The 21,465-nt window shown below is 42.4% G+C and overlaps 1 protein-coding gene across 1 annotated transcript in view; it reads right to left on the bottom strand.

The window, feature by feature from the left end:
* The window catches only part of sos1 (son of sevenless homolog 1 (Drosophila)), an 87,178-nt gene that overhangs the window by 23,737 nt on the left and 41,976 nt on the right, over positions 1 to 21,465 (bottom strand). Inside the window, 2 exon segments of the mRNA XM_033623614.2 lie at positions 17,640 to 17,767; positions 20,828 to 20,926. Coding sequence (XP_033479505.2) covers positions 17,640 to 17,767; positions 20,828 to 20,926 — 227 coding nt within the window.

The raw sequence follows: 21,465 nt of genomic DNA, 5'->3' as shown, positions 1-21,465 counted from the left end.
ATGCAAACACTCGCTCTGACAGGTGAGTCTGATTAAACAGCATCATAACTACAGGGACAGTCACAGTAAAATGTGACATTGGATCACATGACACAGTGACACAGATGAATCAGAATCAGAATCTTTGTCATTGTACAAGTACAACAAAATTGCATGCATTCCCATTCAGTGCAAAAACGTGTTGTTAACATGCTGACTGTCAGCTCAGTGTTCACTTCACACCTGGGCCCTATTTCAGAAAGCAGGATCAGTGAAAACTCTGAGTTTGTTCAGCCTGAGATGAGGGAAATTGACTTTTCCATTTCACAAAGCCAGTTCAATGTAACCCTGAGTCAGTTACTATGGCAACATACTCTGTGAAGCTAACCTGCTGAGTCACAGGTTTGACTGAGATGAAGCAGGAAGGCTGAGATGAAGCAGGAAGTAGAAACATGGCGTGTCCTTTGGTGAGGTGGTGTGTGTGTGTGTGTGGTGGAGGTTGAGGCCCAGTGTATTCAGAGGCTGTTGTGTAAGGAGAAGGTGATTAGAGCCTGTTTGGATGTCTCCCTGGAGGAGTGTCTATATGAAAGATACTGTTTGACCTCACACTCTTATCATTTATCTAACAATCTGTTCCACCCACATATATCACATATTACACATCCTGTGATTATCATCACAGCACATTTTATGCATTGTCCTTTGATTCTTTTCTTTATAACATCAGAGACACTGAACACATCAGAGAGACAGCGGTTTGTCGGCCCGTAACAAAAGTGTCTCTGGCTCTGAAAAGACTTTGGACCCTTGTTGTGGTTTTCCCTGGTCATAAATCACAATCCATTATTAAAGTAATTACCACGGAGCATCGGTGGCTCAGTGGATGGAGTAGACGCCCCGTGATCTGATGCAGCGGCCGTGGGTTCAAACCCAGCCTGCTGTCCTGTGCTACATGTCGTTCCCTCTCTCCCAATAACGTTATGCTGTCCTGACATTAAAGGCAACAAAAGCCCCAAAATAATGTTTAAAAAAAGAACTGCAGGTTTGTCAGTGTTGATGAGAAATGAATCTACGTGGATACATGATGCAGTTATTCATGAATATTCAAAGACTCCGCGGTGTAACTGGCTCATTGATGGGACTCAACATCCCATAATAGCTCCATGTGAGAATAAAGGAGATTACATGAAGTCATTTCACAGCAGTTAAATGAACCTCAGCCTAATATTGACAGAATGAAGTCAGTAGAAACAAAACTTTTACCAGTCCGTTTAATATCTGTGTGTTTGATGTTGAGTTTGTGCCCAGTGTGTTTGGGCTCCATCACATTACAGCTGAATAACTTATATTCAAATATATGAACACTGTTAAGATAGAAACATGTTTCTGTATGTTAGACACGTGACCTCATCACATGACATCACCTCACATTACCTGTTAACTCTGCAGTCTGTTCCCATCACACCTCACCATGTTCAGCTGCAGCTGACGCAAGAGATTTGTTTCATGTCTTCAGTTGGGATGAAACAAGTTCTGCTTCCTGTCTCTGAGAATCATGTTATCTGCACTCTACTGATGATGTCTGTTGGTGCTCACTGTGAATGCACCTCTCTCAGGCTGAACAGACTCAGAGCTGTTTGAGCTGATTCTGATCAGCTGTTCTGTTTCTCAGCTAAGGCTCAGTCAACCCAGAGATTGCGATTAGGATCAGAGTTTGTTGACCCTGCTTTCTGAAATAGGGCCCAGAAGATGTCTCTAATGTTGTTTGTATTTGGCAGTACATCCAACTGACCTCACGACCACATCAGTGGGTTCTGATGATGAACTGCTGACCCTGATGACGATGATGAGCATGCATCATCCTGTGCAGGTGTCTGCTGTCAGACTGTCTTACAGGTGGACATGCTGGACGTGGACGTCCTGAGCTGGTCTGAGGTCGGTTGGATGTACTGCCAAATTCACAGTCTAACATATGAGAAATGTACTGAGGGATAATATCAGCTTGTCGTCAGTATCGGCCAACACACCGACACGACAAACCGCTGCTTTTAATATGGAGTCAGAGGTGGACAATGTTTAACCCTATGGGCCCTAGGCCTTTTTGGGGTATTTTTACTGCCTTTACTTTTAAGCTCATATCACAGTCATTATAAAGGCTACATACACATGCTATATCTTGTTTTTTTCAGGACAATCTGGGCTAACCAGATTTGCCATCATTTCATGTCCTTCTATGTGCCTGTATTTTATATAAATTTTTATATCAATGAAAAAAACTAATCCGTGTTACTAAATTCTTACATTTTTACATGTATCTCAGCATAGCAAGTTGGAAAAAGACATATTCTGCCATATATGAAGAGGGGTGACTCTCTGGAATCTGGCAATATAAGAACCATGATGCTGGGACATTCTGTCACTTCACAGCTGTCCAAAACATGTGGTTTGTGCCAGGCGGACATGATTGCCAGTATTTTTTCATTATTGCAAGAAATTCTATTGACTCATTCACAAGTCAAAAATGTGTTTTATCTGAAAGAAACATGCAATATTTACATCTAAGATCATAGAAAAATAGTCAACCAAGTGCAGTGATGTCCTTCAAGATAATATTTGTTTTTCAGTTTCAGTTATATATTGGGGGGACATTTTGGGCATTGGTGGGGGGGGGCACGTGTCCCCCTCAATGTATATGGTGACTACGGCCCTGTCATGCATGCATAATTAGGCTACAGTTGTATGGGTGGGCAAAGGTGAAGTGTGCTGGTCTTGTCATACAAAGTTTGATGGAGTGTCAACTAGGGCTGTCAAAATTGCTCAAAAATGACGTTCGAATATTCCTTCTAAAAATAACTCATAGGTTCGAACCATTCGAATATTTTTTTTTCCGCATTATGTCCACAAAAGGGCAAACTAATACAAGGAAACATACTTGTATATGTATTAATACAAGGAAACATAACTACCTGTAGGTATTTTTATTTCAACATAAACCTCTTTGAAAACATTTACATACCTACACATTAAAACACATAAAACAATTATCTATAACATTACGTTATAAACGACCGCGGACCTCTTGCTCGCCCCCTCCCTCTCTGACCCGTGGCCACACCGCCTGTGGAAGCGCTGCGAATAGCCTCGAAGCACTGGACCATGACCAGCTCGCGCCCTGCAGCGATCGTTTCGGTGTCTGGTCTATTTTTTGCGCGAGCCATGAGCGAATGTGTCAAGCCGGGTGACGGAGACAACAGCTGGGAGCAGAACCGCTTGTCGACAAGGCTGGAGAAATGCGCGGACTACAAATGTGGATAGACAGGGAGAAACACACACAAGCCTAAGACATGGTAAGATACGATATTCCTCACTATATGAAGTGACTGATAACAAGATCTGTATAATGGATTGTAAAGAAATTCGTCAGGATTTTATTTTGTAGACGTTTGATCTGGATTTATAGCGTGACAGGATGACAGTACAATGATGTGTGGTATCACTGGAAAGCTCTGCTCCTGCACTTTCATGTGATATGTGTGGCATTTCTGTGCGACCCTGCATTCGTGAGTAATCCATCCAAGAGTAATGTGTGTGCAAAGCTGTATGAAAGCTCTGTTATACATAATTTTAGTGTAACATTATCGTTTTTTTTTTCACTGTGAAAACATTGGACTACGACAAGTGCTTTGTCTTCTCGGAAAGCTACGATTCCGCTGTTTCGCGTGATATGCGTGGCTTCTCACTACGACAAACGGTTGCGGAGAAAATCCATAGAGAAGAACAGGTGTGAATTTGGACACACTATGCGTCATTTGAGCCCATAGGGTTAACATGCGTGTGTCTGAGATCTGTAAGTGGCCGCTGAGAGAACACGGGTCATTTTAAATGTTTGTTCAATGTATATAACAATCACTGACAATATACACACACATATATACACACATGAACATGTATATGCATATGTATATATATATATGTGTGTATATATATATACATATACATATATACGTTTATGTGTGTATACATATATGTGTGTGTGTGTGTGTGTGTGTGTGTGTGTGCGTGTGTGTTCAGACTGTGTTTCTGCTGTTTCAGAATTCTACTCATGATGATGAAGATGAAGAAGATGGTGAAGATGATGATGATGATGAAGACCTTGACAGATGCGTTTACTGTAAAACAGTTAAGTGTGATGTGTCAGAGCTTCATTAAAGCCACAGTGTGTAGTAACTTCTCCCATATAACGTTGAAATCAGATATTGCATTCAAACAGCGCACTCTAGCACCTAACATTGATGAAATCATGCCATCCGATACTTCATGGAGTATTCTTCTTCTTTTTTTTTTTCTTTTTTTTTTTTCATTTCAACTTTATTGCAAAGATACAAAGATATGGATTACAGGGAGATTCAGAGAAGCATGAGATCAACAATAATCTGTATAGCACATTTAAACAGGAAATAAATTAAGGAGCCAGGGGTACATTACATTATACAAAAACATCAAAAAATTTAAAGCCATTAATTGTTCTCACAGCCTTTTTGTTCGTCGAGCTAGAGAGCACTCTCGCATACTGTTCGATCTCCTTCAGGAAAACAACAAAACAGGGTTTACTACAACTGAATTTACACTTATGGATATTCATGGAGTATTCATTCAGGCTGGTACACAGACACGCGACGCGAGTTGACAAACCCCCTCCTCACCATGCTGGATGTGTTTACAACGTAGGACTGTTGGGGCGGCTGTGAATCGAAAGAAACCAATCACGTCTTGTCTTTTGACAACTGACAAGTGGCTCAACTTCACACACCTCATCCCTCTCCTCGTATCACTGTGCCGCTGCCAGCACTGCTACTACCCCAGCACTACTGCAGCATAACAAAAGCCATGTTTCCATCAGCCTGTTTAGATGCACATCTAGAAATATTGCATCTGAAAATTATGATGGAAACGCCCAAAATTCGAATTAAAATACACTGATTTGCACAAACTAAAATATGCTCGCTTTAGCCGGGTTTTGGTTGATTCGAAAAAATGCTGATTCACAAAACGGGGGATGGAAACAGTTATGTTTGAATTAAGTCTGACGTAGCGCACCTCTCTCCATGGTGATATTCACACTCCGGGTCGGGAAGGCGGTAATGCATTTACAAGCTGATTGCCAACTGCCAGAAAACGTAGAAGAAGAAGAATGCGAGACTTGTTTTGTTTCCGGTTCTGCGGAAAACTCACACGAGTTCGTAATTTTCACCAAAGTCCGTACATTTAATGGAAACACACAGGATTCGTATTTCTTTTAATGCGCATTTCCCAATGATTCGAATCACTTTTGGATGGAAGCATAGCTAAAGTCCCACTCTTTGAGCATAATGCAGGATCATGCTTGTGCAGCATCATGGTAGACGGAATCCTCGTTGCTAAGAAAGCGCAAAAGGAAATCAAAAAGGCAACGTGAGCGGGGAATTCATAAAACGAGGGTCAACATTGGGGTAGCCTTTCCCAGGTGGAGAGAGCTGCTGAAGGTGAAAGGTAATGCAATCACAGATAACAGCAGCTAACAGATAACAGCTGTGCTAACAGTGGTTAACAGCACTAAAGTCAATACTTTATCAATACAGCTGATCAGCAACATGTAAACATGTAGAGAATATTTCAGTCTGCTCTGTCCGCAGTCTGTCATCCACTGCCGCTGACATCATGTTATAAACAAGCACAGAGGCTTTACAGCTAACAGCTAACTGTTACTAACAAGCTGAAACAACAACACATGTTAATGTCTGACGGTTCAGCTCAGTTTATCTCGTATCTTAACACTGACCTGTGGTCATGTGACGTGTGGTCACTCATGTGACCACAGGCAGTGAGTCTCCTCAGCAGCAGAGAGGACAGGAGGACTGATACTGACTGATGTCTGTGTTCTTTATTCTTTCTAAACTTCACTCAGTATTGTGATGTCAGGAATATGATTTATTTTATTGACATTTTATTTTGTTTCCAGTGAGATATTAAGTTTATATCGTGACTGCTGTTTTATTCTTACTGTTGCTGCTCTAGAAACATTTAGTGATAAAATATTCAGTTTTATTCCTGTTGTGAATTTATTCTTTTTAAAAAATAATTCCATGTAAATGTTACACTGTAAGTTTTCTGAGAATCTCTGAAACATATGAGAAAAAACTGGTATTGTGACTGAAAAATCTCCAGTCGAATAGAATCGGAACTCAAATCGAATTGGGACCCCTTGAATCGAAATGGAATCGATTCAGGAAATCAGTGGTGATACCCAGCCCTAGCGCGCGCGCACACACACACACACACAGACACGTGCACGCACACAGGTGAGCACACTCACACACACAGACACGTGCACGCACACACAGGTGAGCACACTCCTACCAACAGACAGAGAGCGCACGTCGATAAATATGTCGCATCAACCACCTGAAAAGCAGACAAAAATATCAGTGTTTTTTTAACTGTTCCCAGGGTGGTGAAGATGGTGAAGAAGAAATGCTCCGATATTGAGTTCAATGTACAGTTCAAATAATTGTTCACTTGTTATATTGACTGCTGTCATTAAAAGAAACACATCAAGATCCTGACCCCCCCAAAGCTGTAACCCTAGGGCAAACACTGAGTGAGAACCTCACAGAACCTCAGAGAACCAGCTGTGTTCACAATGAAAATACAGACGGACTGTTCCTTTAATTTACAGCCAGCTGAGACCAGCTCGCTAATCAGTTTACAGCCTAAACCCCTCAAGTATGTTACCACTGTTTCACAACAACCTCCATCCACCTCCGTCAGACTCCATGTACCTCCATCAGACTCTATCCACCTCTGTCAGACTCTATCCACCTCCGTCAGACTCCATGTACCTCCATCAGACTTTATCCACCTCTGTCAGACTCTATCCACCTCTGTCAGACTCCATCTACCTCCATCAGACTCTACATCTAAGAGACTCCATCAGCCTCCACCAACATCTAATCAACCTGCTGCTCAAATACAAAGAAAGAAAGAAGTTAAAGTCACCTACGTCCTCATATCCACCTGCCAATCATCCAACCATCTGTCCTCTCCTTCTTTGTCTCCTTCTTCGTCTCCTCCTCTCCTTCCTCCTCTTCTTGTGATGTGAGTGGAATAAAGTTTAGACTTTATTAAACAGACAGCAGCAGTATTTTTCCTCTCTGGTTCTTTTCTTTCTAACAGAGAACAATAAGCAGCGGCACAGCTCCGCCCACATCCTGACGAAACTTCCCTCTAACAACACCACCCTGCCCCCCTCCTCCTCCTCCTCCTGGTCTATTTCTGTCCGGAGGGAAACAGGGAGGATGGGAGGAGTCGGCCACACTGGACTCATGTGTTCACCTCTTATTGTTGAACACACTCAGTCTTTCAGTCATGTTTCAACATGTCAGAACATCGTTTCACTGACTGCAAATGTTTCCTGCCAGCGGACGACACGGATCCTCACAAAGAACCACGACAACCTCCTCACCCACCCCCACGGTTTACTCCACCACTCCTGGAGTTTGTAAAGAAGGATCAAAGTTAGCCTACGGAGAGCACATGGAGCCTGTTAGTCTGTTTGCATGTCAGCCTGTAGGCTTAGCTGCATGTTAGCAGGATCAGTGTCCAGTGATGTTCAAACTGATTTTTTCAGATTTGAAACTTTTTTGTTCCCGACAGGTGGAGGTGCAAAGATGTGGGCCGTGTATACAGGAGGGTGGAGCTCCGACCCACCTGGGGCTAGACAGGTGTGTACAGGTGTGAACAGGTGTGTATAGATGTCTACAGGTGTGTGCAGGTGTGTACATATGTCTACAGGTGTGTACAGGTGTGTGCAGGTGTGTACAGATGTCTACAGGTGTGTACAGGTGTGTGCAGGTATGCAGGTGTGTACAGGTGTCTACAGGTGTTTATAGATGTCTACAGGTGTGTACAGGTGTGTGCAGGTGTGTACTAGGGTTGGGAATGTCTGTGATAAACGATTCGATGGGTATCTAGATACACGGGTTACGGTACAATTCAAAAACAATATATTTTTAATACAGAACGATTCAATACGATTCGATACAGTGTAGGAATGATACGATTCGATACGATTTGATATGATTCTATGGTTAACATTTGTTGATGTAGACATTAGTCATACATTATAAAATAAAGAATTTTGTAAAAGTGACATTCTTACAGTATTTTCAAATTTGTAAAAGACCACATCCCCAAGCATTGTTGCTGTATGGCACTGGCAAAAATAAAATAAAAAGACAAACAACAACAAAATCACATGTCAAATGTATTAATTTGTAAATATGGACCAAAAAATGACTTGCTGAATGAACATCATTTTGTTGGATGGGATCAATATAAAAATGAGAAGAAGTTTTAAACTTTAAGTGAAGTGAACTTTAAGTAAAATTTAAGTGTTTTAAACCTACTTGTTGTGTTATTTTTATTGTATTGTCTGTGTTTTTGTATGTATCTTATATGGACTTGACTCTGGAATAAAGTTTATCATAACGCAGTACAAAATAAACATAAAGCAGAATAAAATAATAACATGCAATGTAGGGGCAGAATCTGACATCTCCTGTTATTAGTTGATATCATGGACTGTGATGACTAGCAGCTTATCACTGACAGCATGTCAGACTATTTCTCTGTGTTTGCTACACTCTGTGTTTGTCATTTATAAAAAGATAAATCACTTTTCTATAATACATCACTGATATTTCAAAGGAATAAATTACTTATTGACTTATTCATACTTCAAAAACAGCATCAATAAGTGATTAACATAGGGGGGGGTCAAAATAAAATAAATAAATAAATGAAATAAAAATCAACCAGCCACCCTTCTCCCCTGACAAGTAAAGAACAGTCGGTGAGGTTTGTGGAAATGTGAACGGCAACGTCACATACCTGTGTTCAGGTATTTCTGGGGAGTCATCATCACACCGACACAGACTTCTTGGACCTGGAGCCAGGCTTCTCGGTCGCCGGTAAGTCGTTATCTTGCGCCACCGAGCACTATGGCCACAGTATCTGACAGGAATAACGTTACGTATTTCTCTTTGTGTCTGTGACCCCCGTTCAACTCACAATCGGCAGGATTCGCCTTTAGTTTCTGCTGCGGCTTGGCTGCTCTCTGGTTTATCCAACCAGCATTAGCTTCTGTTCCTCAGCTCCACTGGTCAAGCTGGCGCTGATGTTTACATCCATTATCGTTGTCAGTAATGCCTGCTACGGAGCATGCTGCCGGATCTCGCGTTGTTTTAGAAATGCAAACTGTTAAAGCCAGTCAACCAATTGCTAGTCTCGCGATACCCGATCCATGACTCTACAATCGATTCATCTAAGGATTCATGGCTGATTCGTATCGATGGAGGAGGCTGCTACCAACGCAGCCGTATCTCACGCTTGTCAAACCGGATATCCGGTCGTATCGGTTAATCGTTCCCAACCCTAGTGTGTACAGATGTCTACAGGTGTGTACAGGTGTGTGCAGGTGTGTACAGATGTCTACAGGTGTGTGCAGGTATGCAGGTGTGTACAGATGTCTACAGGTGTCTACAGGTGTTTATAGATGTCTACAGGTGTGTGCAGGTGTAAGCACAGATGTTAACTTTAGGTAACGAGTCTCAGGCCCAACCCATAACCACGGTCACATACCAGATTTGGTTTTTAACTCTTGGCCTGACCACTCCCACTCTGACTGTTGAGGAGTTAGGGATCTTGTATCACATGTGCATTATGTTCTCCACTATACTTCATTCAGATCCTAAACCTCAACTACCTGCCTCATACTCCCGTATAATATCCTCCTCCACAGCCAGACAGTTTACTGAGGTTTATACTATATAACCTCTTCTTCATCCTAAAACTCTGAGGCCCCTCTTTCTTCCTCCCTGCACACAGAGGAATTAATCTCCCAGTTCAACTCAACCTGGGTCGACATCCTGGACTCAATTGCTCCACTCAAACTAGAAAATCCAAAAAACAAATAATAATTATTATTATTATTATTATTGTTATTATCCTTTGCTTAACAACAACAACATCCGTGCTCTCAGGCAATCATGCAGAAAGAAAATGGAAAAAGGACAAGCTGCAAATCTTCTCTGAGATCCTAAGAAACCACTTACACAAATATCAGGAAGCAGTCAAGTCGACAAGAACCAAATATTTCTCAAATTTCTGTGACATAGCCGTCTCCCTGGCCTGTTCATCCAAACTGGATTACTTGCAACCCATCTCTCTACCCACCCTTACACACACCGTCACCAGCATGAAACCAGCAACCTGCTCTCATCATTCCCACTGCTCTCCTGAAGGATGCATTTGACATCACTGGTCCAACCATCCTCTCCATCATCAACAGCTCCATCATCACCGGTACTGTCCCAACCTGCTTCAAGCATGCAGTTGTCCAGTCCCTCCTGAGGAAAGCAAACACGGATCCCACACTGCCCAATAACTACAGACCTATTTCTAAACTCCCAATTCTGTCAAAAGTTCTTGAAAAGGTCATCCTCAACCAGTTTCTGCCCTACCTACATCATAACTGCATCCTGGAAAAGTTTCAGTCTGGTTTTAAGGCTAATTATAGCACAGAATCCGCTCCATTAAAAATCCACAACGACCTGCTCCTCTCCATTGACTCCGGTAACTGTGCCATTCTCATCCTCCTCGACCTCAGAGCAGCATTTGACACAATAGACCACAACATACTAATAGACCATCTCCACCACGGCGCTGGAATTAATGGCACTGCCCTGAACTGGTTCACATCCTACCTCAACAATAGAACCTTCTCCGTAAACATAGGCACACTCTCCTCTACCCCAGCTACTCTCTCCTGTGGAGTCCCACAAGGTTCAGTCCTCCTAGGTCCCATTCTTTTCTCCATCTACATGCTTCCCCACGGTCAAATCATTCAAAAATATGACATCTCTTTCCACTGTTATGCTGATCACACCCAACTCTATCTTCCCCTCAAACCAAACAACCAATCCAAAATCACCAATATCTTCAACTGCATCAAAGAAATAAAGTCCTGGATGGCAGTAAACTTCCTTCAACTAAACAAAGCTAAATCCGAAATTATTCTCTTTGGCCCCTATGACAATATCAACCTGATATCCAACAGTCTTGGCAACCTGTCCACTCTTATCAAACCTCACGTCAAAAACATTGGTGTCATTTTCGATTCTGCACTCAAGTTTGATAAACAGGTCAACTCAGTAGTCAAAGCCAGTTTCTTCCAACTTTGCACCATCGCAAAAATCAAACCATTCCTCAGTTTCAAGGACCTAGAAAAAGTCATCCATGCTTTCATTTCCACCCGCTTGGACTACTGCAACTCTCTTTACACTGGAATTAATCAGCCATCTCTCTCCTGTTTGCAAGTAGTACAAAACGCTGCAGCCAGACCTTTGACAGGTGCCCCTGTCCTAGCCTCTCTCCACTGGCTACCAGTGCAGCACCGTATTGACTTTAAACTTCTTTTATTCACATACAAAGCCCTGAATGGAGTGGCCCCCTCCTACATGACAGAACTTTTAACCCCATACTCCACCTCCAGACCCCTCAGTCTATCTAATCTATTAATGGCACGAAGTAGCCTAAAAGAGTCTCTCTCATGTCTCTGTAAGGTGTCTGGTTTACAGCAATTAATTACTGAGCCTACTAGGTTGTGTAGTAATAGCCAGTCCCTTCTTGACTTGATTTTAGTATCTGACTGTGGAATGATATGTCAATCAGGTGTGTTGGATGTAGCTTTCAGTGATCATAATGCAGTTTTTTGCACACGCAAGAAAATTAAATCTCAGCCAATAAATGAGCACTGTTCCATCAAATACAGATGTACCAAACAGTACTCTGCTGAGGTGTTCAATCAAAGGCTATCTGAGAGAGGCTGGTCGGATGTGCTCGAATGTAATGATGTTGATAAAGCTTGGGATTTGTTCAAGCAGCATTTCATAGCTGTTCTTGATGAAGTTGCACCAATAAGGGAAACAAGAATTAAGCACAGAAGTGCATGTTGGATGACATCTGAAATCGTTGATCTGATCAGACAACGTAACAGATGTTTCATAAATTTTAAAAAGTCTAAATTACCAGCTGACTGTAACTCTTATGCTAATCTTAGAAATCAAATTAGTTACAAGGTCCAACAGGCTAAGTCTGAATTTTATTCTGATTCCATTGCTGCAAATGAAAAATAGCCTAAAAAACTATGGAAAAGTCTCAATGATATGGGATCAACAGCAAAATCAAAATCAAAGTCTGGTAAAGTGGGGCTTATTATTGAAGATGAGATGTGTTTTGATAAGCGGCTGATTGCCTGCCATTTTAACCATTACTTTACAACTGTTGCTGCCAGTCTGGTCAGTAAATTGCCAGGTGCTTCTGATAAATATGGCAAATCATTTGTTAACTCCTTTTATAGAAGTAAAAATGTCTCTGCAGATGCATTTGCAATTAGTCCTGTCTCAGAGGATAAAGTAAGAACGAGCCTCTCAACCCTGTCAGTGAATAAGGCCACTGGCTTCGACCTCATCCCCTCCAGGTTTCTTAGGGATAGTGCTGGGGTTACATCTAGTATTCTTACCCATGTCATAAATCTGTCCATAAGTCAGGGTGTTTTCCCAAACGATATGAAGAATGCTAGGGTGGTGCCTCTCTTTAAGAAAAATAGCAGAGCTGATGTTGGGAATTATAGGCCAGTCTCAATTCTGTCAACTATATCAAAGATTTTTGAGCGTCTTGTGTATGAACAGGTGGAGGATTATCTCATCAGGCATGATCTATTATATGAGCTCCAGTCTGGTTTTAGAGCTGCTTATTCTACTGACACCTGTCTCATTCACCTCTTCGACTATGTGTGTCAGAATTTTGATCTAGGGAATTGTGTTGGTATGCTTCTACTTGACCTGCAAAAAGCATTTGATACTGTGAACCATGACATTTTGATTTCTAAATTACAGTGCATGGGTTTTAGTAACTCAGCACTCAAATGGTTCACTTATTACCTAAAGGATAGGACACAAGTATGCGATGTTGAGGGGACCCTCTCTGATCCGCAGAGTATAACATGCGAGGTGCCCCAAGGTTCGATTCTGGGGCCCCTGTTGTTTTTAATATTCATAAAAATACAAAATACAAAAAGGAAGTTGGCAAAATCAAATACTTTAAAGGTGATGTGTAATGGGTCTGAAATTGTGTCTAAATCCAGTCTCACATATTTGTGTCTAACATTGGATCAATCACTTATAGGTGAATCCATTGCAGCCAAAATTTTAGCCAAATGTGCCTGTAAGTTGAAGTTTTTATATCGCAAGACAAAGCTGTTTGATTTTTCTGTAAAGAAATTATTGGTATTAACTCTGATTCAATGTCATGTGGATTTTGCTTGCTCTGCCTGGTTTTCTGGGTTGACCGTGAAACTAAAAAACAAATTCCAAGTGCTGCAAAACAAAAGCTGTTAAAAACTGTTAAAAGCACCCCCCCCCCCCGTACTCATATCGGTAGGGAGGAGTTTACAAGAGCTGGTTTACTACCTGTACATCTAAGGGTGGAACAACTTAAGCTGAACCATATGTTTAACATTGTTAATGGTCATGCCCCCAAATATTTATAATTTAATGTATCCATGGTCCACACGCAGCATAGTCATAACACTAGGGCCAGCATCCGCTCCTGCATAGTTCCTAGAGCTAATAATGCAGTTAAAAATTCTTTCTTTTACACTGGTATCATGGCATGGAATAGTTTGCCAACTGCTACAAAACACATCTCATCACGAGGGATTTTTAAAAGACAGGTCAAGCAGATTTTATGGAACAAGGTGGATAATTATTGATGAACTGGATAGTTTTTACAGCAGTTTTGTTTCTTATTTATTTTGTTTTATGTGATGCCCCCCCAAGGAGGAGGAATAGGGACTATTTATAAGAGTCACTATAAATGTAAGCAGCTAGGTAAGATGACGTGTGCCGTCTGAGTGCCGTAAATCGTTTCGTCCTGGAAGCGACCTGGGGCGGACCCGGAGACAGTTTGCTAAAGGCATGGATATACACTATATAGAAATAGCTTATCTTCACACCGATGGTCTCATTTGCTGTTGTAGGTCACGCACAGACATCAGCAGAAACGAGAAACTTTTGCATATCCAGTTAAAAGTTCCTTGTAGCGGCTTTAACTTACATCACAGCGGTGCCTGGATAGTGTGACGTGTGTGGTTGTGCTGCTGCCGTGGTCCTGCCAGATGCCTCCTGCTGCTGCTGCCATCATTAGTCATTAGTCATACTTCTACTGTTATTATACACATATGACTATTGTCACACATGTATACTGCCAGATATTAATACATACTTTCAACATATTGTACCATAGTAGCCAGAACTATAATTATAATATTATTACTTTCATTAATGTTGTTGTAAGCTACTGTCATTACTGTCTGTCCTGTATCTCTCTCTGTCTCTCTCTGTCTCATTGTGTTATATGGATTATGCTGTAAAGCCCTGTGAGGCAAACTGTGATTTGTGATATTGGGCTTTATAAATAAAATTGATTGATTGATTGATATGGATTAAAGTTAAAGTTAATGTGGCCACTGTCAATTTATGAAATTCCAATATCTGTTGTGGAGAGAATTGAAAGGTCGGTTAGCTCCTACATTAGGAAGTGGTTGGGCGCTCCTAGGTGCCTAAGTAGTGTTGCATTGTATGGAAAAGGGATACTTCAGCTGCCAGTATCTAGTTTAACAGAGGAATTTAAATGTACCAAGGTCAGGACAGAGCTCTTGTTATCTGGGAGTAAAGATGGTAGTTAGGAGTGTGGTTCTAAATCCAACCAAGGGGAGGAAGTGGAACCCAAGATCGGCAGTTCAGGAGGCAGAGGCAGCTCTTAGACATGCAGAGATTGTAGGTAATGTTCAGTTTGGCCGGGGAGGCCTGGGGCATGGCTCAGGTAAACCGGTATGGAATACAGCAGGCCTCAAAGATAAAAGAAATCTGGTTGTAGAACAGATACACAGACAGGAAGAGATAGTAAGGGGTGCAAAGGTAGTGGCCCAGGCTAAACAGGGACAGTGGTTGAATTGGGAAAGTGTAGAGAAGAGGAAGCTTAGTTGGAGGGACCTGTGGAGTATGGAGGAGAATCGTATTAGATTCCTGGTAGGGGCTACATACGATGTGTTACCAACCCCCCAGAACCTAAAACTGTAGGTAAATGAGGACCCATCATGCCCATTGTGTTCACGTACCGCAACTTTAAAGCATATTTTGTCAGGCTGTAAAGTTAGCTTGTCACAAGGCTGATATACATGGCGACATAATCAGGTGTTGAAATGTTTAGCTGCAGGCATCGAAGGGAAACGAAGACAGGTGAATTCAGAAGGTGTTAAGGATAGGAGCTTAGTAATTCAGTTTGTCCATGAGGGAGAGAAATACAGAAGGGATAAGTTAGTGAGGAGGCAAGGGTGTGGCCGCCTAGAAGGTGCTTGTGATTGGGAAATGCAAGTAGATTTAGGGGGAAAGCTTGTTGTTCCTCAGGAAATAGTCTGTACCAGGCAGAGGCCTGACTTAGTGTTGTGGTCAGCGAGTCAACAGATAGTTTATTTCATTGAGCTGACAGTTCCTTGGGAAGACTCAGTGGAAGAAGCCTATGAAAGAAAAAAGCTTAGATATGCAGACTTAGGAGCAGAAGCTGAGCAGCGAGGATGGAAGACTAGGATTTGTCCAGTGGAAGTGGGGTGTAGGGGATTCATAGCAAGATCAACTGTCTCACTCCTGGGGGAACTCGGAGTGCGGGGACAGAGTTTGAGGAAGACAGTGAGGGAAATGTCAGATGAAGCAATTAAATGCAGCCAGTTTATCTATTACAGAAGAAATAATGTCAGCTGGGGGCCAGCAGGGGGAACTACTAAGCAGGGCACATAACTCCTTGAGATCAGGTGGAGAGATCCACTTCCTGTCAGGAGAAATCCAGGAAGAGGAAGTATTTAAGTATGGGAGTGGCCTATTGGAATCCATTTTGTTTGAGGCCATGCAGCAAGGTGAGTGTGCTTGCTGATCCTGTAAGTCCAGTTAGCTCCTTTAACTTTAGCTTACATTGTAGTTATGCTATGTAGTGTGTGAAATAGAGTATGGTGAATGTGACAGGAAAGCTAGTATCAGCATTGCTTCTGCCTGGAGCTTGCATGTATGGAGCCTGGGTTTGGTTGAAGATGGCAGTGCTGTTTGGGCTGAGAAAGCCATGTATAAGTAAGAAGGAAATCCAGGAAGAGGAAGGTAATTTAAGTGTGGGAGTGGCCTATTTGAATCCATTTTGTTTGAGGCCATGCGGCAAAGTGAGTGTGTTTGCTGATCCTGTAAGTTTATTTATCTCCTTTAACTTTAGCTTATATTGTAGTTATGCTATGTAGCGTGTGAAATAGAGTATGGTGAATGTGCTAGTAAAGCTAGTATCAGCATTGCTTCTGCCTGGAGCTTGCATAAACGGAGCCTGGGTTTGGTTGAAGGTGGCAGTGCTGTTTGGGCTGAGATCACTGTCTAGCCTCCTGGAGGTGTCATTGTTGTGAGGGCTCGTCTTGGGGAGGTAGACTGTACAGCCTAACCCGGCAGGGGAGTGTGATAGCCTAACAAGGCTTCCTTCCCTGGGTCTACCTCCTCTGTGGTAGTATAGGTAAGGTAAAGGAGGTTATTGGGTTGGTGTGGGGAGCAGTGAGACCTGGCATTAGAGGAGTGTCTCTGGGACGCCAGAGATCACTGTCTAGCCTCCTGGAGGTGTCATGGGACCAACTAGACGAAACACCGGTGAAAGGAGGTTCCCACCCGATGACCCCAAAGACATGTTAGTTATCACTGCTCACTGGTCTGTATAGTTAAGCCTTGCCATATTAGCTTATCATAGGGCTTAGAAGGTTATTCATTGAGTGCTGATCCTTTTTTTTTTTTTTTTTGAGTACAAACTTCTTGTGTTTATTTGAACCCACTGATTGTAACACACCTGAGTGTGTGAAATTTGTTCTCCGCATCTGACCCCAAAATTGCAACCACTGATGCTGAGTGGCAGGGAGGCAATGGGTCCCATTTTTACAGTCTTTGGTATGACCCGGCCGGGGATCGAACCCACGACGTCCCAGTCTCAGAGTTTACAATCTACCACTAGGCCACTGATTACTGTTAATAAATCATGTTGATCTGTTCTGTACAACATCTATTGCACATCTGTCCATCCTGGAAGAGGGATCTTTTTCCTGATCAGCTGTGAGGGTCATAAGGACAGAGGGATGTCGTATGCTGTAAAGCCCTGCGAGGCAAATTGTGATTTGTGATATTGGGCTTTAAAAATAAAATTGATTGATTGATTGATTATTTTACTTCACTTGTATCTCTTTTATTCATTTCTAACTGTAGGTATAGCACTTTGGTCAACTTAGGTTGTTTTTAAATGTGCTTTATAAATAAATTTGACTTGACAGGTCTGTGCAGGTCTGTGCAGGTGTGTGCAGGTGTGTACAGATGTCTACAAGTGTGTACAGGTTTCTACAGGTGTGTACAGATGTCTACAGGTGTGTACAGGTGTCGACAGGCGTGTGTGTGTGTGTGTGTGTGTGTGTGTGTGTGTGTGTGCAGGTGACGTACCTGAGCCTCCTCTTGGCGAGGCTCCTGGAGCAGATCCTCTCCATGCTGCTCTGCAGGTTGAGCAGAGCTGTGATGGCCTGTTTCAGGCACTCTTTATCCTCCTCTTCCTCACTCTTCTCCTCCAGTTGCTTTGGAAACACAGAGACCATGAACATCATGTGACTGATCAGCACCTGGGCAGGTATTCTGTCTTTAAACACACACGTGTCACACCTGACAGGTGACATCAACAGAATGTGGTCTGAGTCCCAGACCAGCTCTGGATCGAAAGCAGCAACACTGGACCAGAAGGACATCAGAGGGATATCTGGTGGACAGCCCAGGTACTGCTACATGTTTACATACACTGATACTTTATATTTACAATATAAAAATGAATACAATAATGTTAATAAAAGATCAGGAAATATTATTTGTTTATGTGTCACCCACTCTGTGTACTTATACTGCTCCACTCTGTGTACTTATACTGCCCCACTCTGTGTACGTATACTGCCCCACTTTGTGTACGTATACTGCTCCACTCTGTGTACTTATACTGCTCCACTCTGTATACTTATACTGCTCCACTCTGTATACTTATACTGCCCCACTCTGTGTACTTATACCACCCCACTCTGTGTATTTATACTGCCCCACTCTGTGTACTTATACTGCCCCACTCGGTGCATTTATACGGCCCCACTCTGTGTACTTATACTGCTACACTCTATATATTTATACTGCTCCATTCTGTGTATTTATACTGCCCCACTGTGTGTACTTATACCACCCCACTCTGTGTATTTATACTGCCCCACTGTGTGTACTTATACCAACCCACTCTGTGTACTTATACTGCCCAACTCTGTGTACTTATACCACCCCAATCTGTGTACTTATACAGCTACACTCTATATATTTATACTGCTCCATTCTGTGTATTTATACTGCTCCACTCTGTGTACTTACACTGCGCCATGCTGTGTACTTATACTGCTCCACTTTGTGTACTTACACTGCGCCATGCTGTGTACTTATACTGCTCCACTTTGTGTACTTACACTGCTCCCCTCTGTGTACTTATACTGCTCCACTCTGTGTACTTATACTGCTCCACTCTATGTATTTATACTGCTCCACTCTGTGTACTTATACTGCTCCACTCTGTGTATTTATACTGCTCCACTCTGTGTACTTATACTGCTCCACTCTGTGTACTTATACTGCTCCACTCTGTGTATTTATACTGCTCCACTCTGTGTATTTATACTGCTCCCCTCTGTGTACTTATACTGCTCCACTCTGTGTATTTATACTGCTCCACTCTGTGTATTTATACTGCTCCACTCTGTGTATTTATACTGCTCCACTCTGTGTACTTATACTGCTCCACTCTGTGTACTTATACTGCTCCACTCTGTGTATTTATACTGCTCCACTCTGTGTACGTATACTGCCCCACTCTGTGTACTTATACTGCTCCACTCTGTGTACGTATACTGCGCCACTCTGTATACTTATACTGCCCCACTCTGTGTACTTATACTGCCCCACTCTGTGTATTTATACTGCTCCACTCTGTGTTCTTATACTGCTCCACTCTGTGTATTTATACTGCCCCATCCTGTGTACTTATACTGCTCTACTCTGTGTACTTATACTGCTCTACTCTGTGTACTTATACCACCCCACTCTGTGTATTTATACTGCCCAACTCTGTGTACTTATATCACCCCACTCGGTGCATTTATACTGCCCACTCTGTGTATTTATACTGCCCCACTCTGTGTACTTATACCACCCCACTCTGTGTACTTATACCACCCCACTCAGTGTATTTATACTGCCCCATTCTGTGTATTTATACTGCTCCTCTCTGTGTACTTATACTGCTCCATTCTGTACTTATACTACTCCACTCTGTGTACTTATACTGCTCCACTCTATGCATTTACACTGCTCCACTCTGTGTATTTATACTGCCCCATTCTGTGTATTTATACTGCTCCTCTCTGTGTACTTATACTGCTCCATTCTGTACTTATACTGCTCCACTCTGTGTATTTATACTGCCCCATTCTGTGTATTTATACTGCTCCTCTCTGTGTACTTATACTGCTCCATTCTGTACTTATACTACTCCACTCTGTGTATTTATACTGCTCCACTCTGTGTATTTATACTGCCCCATTCTGTGTATTTATACTGCTCCTCTCTGTGTACTTATACTGCTCCATTCTGTACTTATACTGCTCCACTCTATATATTTATACTGCTCCACTCTGTGTACTTATACTGCTCCACTCTGTGTATTTATACTGCTCCACTCTGTGTATTTATACTGCCCCACTCTGTGTATTTATACTGCCCAACTCTGTGTATTTATACTGCCCAACTCTGTGTACTTATACCACCCCACTTGGTGTATTTATACTGCCCCACTCTGTGCATTTATACTGCCCAACTCTGTGTACTTATACTGCCCCACCCAGTGTACTTATGCTGCTCCACTCTGTGTACTTATACTGCTCCACTCTATATATTTATACTGCTCCACTCTGTGTACTTGTACTGCTCCACTCTGTGTACTTATACTGCTCCACTCTGTGTACTTGTACTGCTCCACTCTGTGTACTTATACTGCTCCACTCTATATATTTATACTGCTCCACTCTGTGTACTTGTACTGCTCCAATCTGTGTACTTATACTGCTCCACTCTGTGTACTTGTACTGCTCCACTCTGCGTTCTTGTACTGCTCCACTCTGTGTTTAGTTCAGGTATAGTACAGTACTCGGAATCGGGCCCATTTTCATGTGATCGGCCATGACCTGTGACTGGCCGGTTAGTCTAAAATATGCCGATTTAAAACACCGGTCAAATTGAAAAAACACATGTGCAACTCAGGGCTTGAGCAATGACAGGAAGGGGAGCTCAGGGCCACACTGGTTTGGGTAGGACAACTATGGAGTAAATGATTCCGGCCAGAGAATCAGGTGTGAGACGATACTTTAAGGGCGTTTTCACACCTGAAAGTTCGGACCAAGGTTCATGTTGTTGTTACATTGTATACATTTGGTCCCTTGGTTTTGCATTCACATTGCAATTCTGGTGGTGTAGCTCAGGTGTAGTTTAGGTGTAGTTCAGGTGTATTTCAGGTGTAGTTGAGGTGTAGTTGAAGTATAGTACAAGTGTAACAGTCTCACCTTGAGGATCTCGAAGAGGTGCAGACAGTGATAAACAGGAGTCAGTAGCAGTCTGGGCAGAACATACTGAACTGCTTCTTTAAAACCTTCACAGATGGACTGAGGACAGAAAAGAGTCATAATGAATCTTCACCATCATCACTATCATTGCCATCATCGTCAACATCATCATCATCATCATCATCATCACCATCACTATCATCATCATTACCATCATCACCATCACCGTCATCATCATCATCATCATCATCATCACCATCACAATCATCATCAGCATCACTATCATCATCATCATCACCATCACCACCATCATCATCACCATCACCACCATCATCATCACCATCACCACCATCATCATCACAATCATCACCATCACCACCATCATCACCACCATCACCACCATCACCATCATCACCATCACCACCATCATCATCACCATCATCACCATCATCATCACAATCATCACCATCACCACCATCATCACCACCATCATCATCACCACCATCATCACCATCATCATCATCATCATCATCACCATCACAATCATCACCATCACCATAATCATCAGCATTACTATCATCATCATCACCATCATCATCACTATCATTGCCATCATCATCATCACCACCATCACCATC

The sequence above is a fragment of the Epinephelus lanceolatus genome, chromosome 3, assembly GCF_041903045.1.
Source record: "Epinephelus lanceolatus isolate andai-2023 chromosome 3, ASM4190304v1, whole genome shotgun sequence".
NCBI lineage: Eukaryota > Metazoa > Chordata > Actinopteri > Perciformes > Serranidae > Epinephelus > Epinephelus lanceolatus.
Note: the sequence above shows the minus strand (reverse complement) of the source record. Positions and strands in the feature narration are given on the sequence as shown.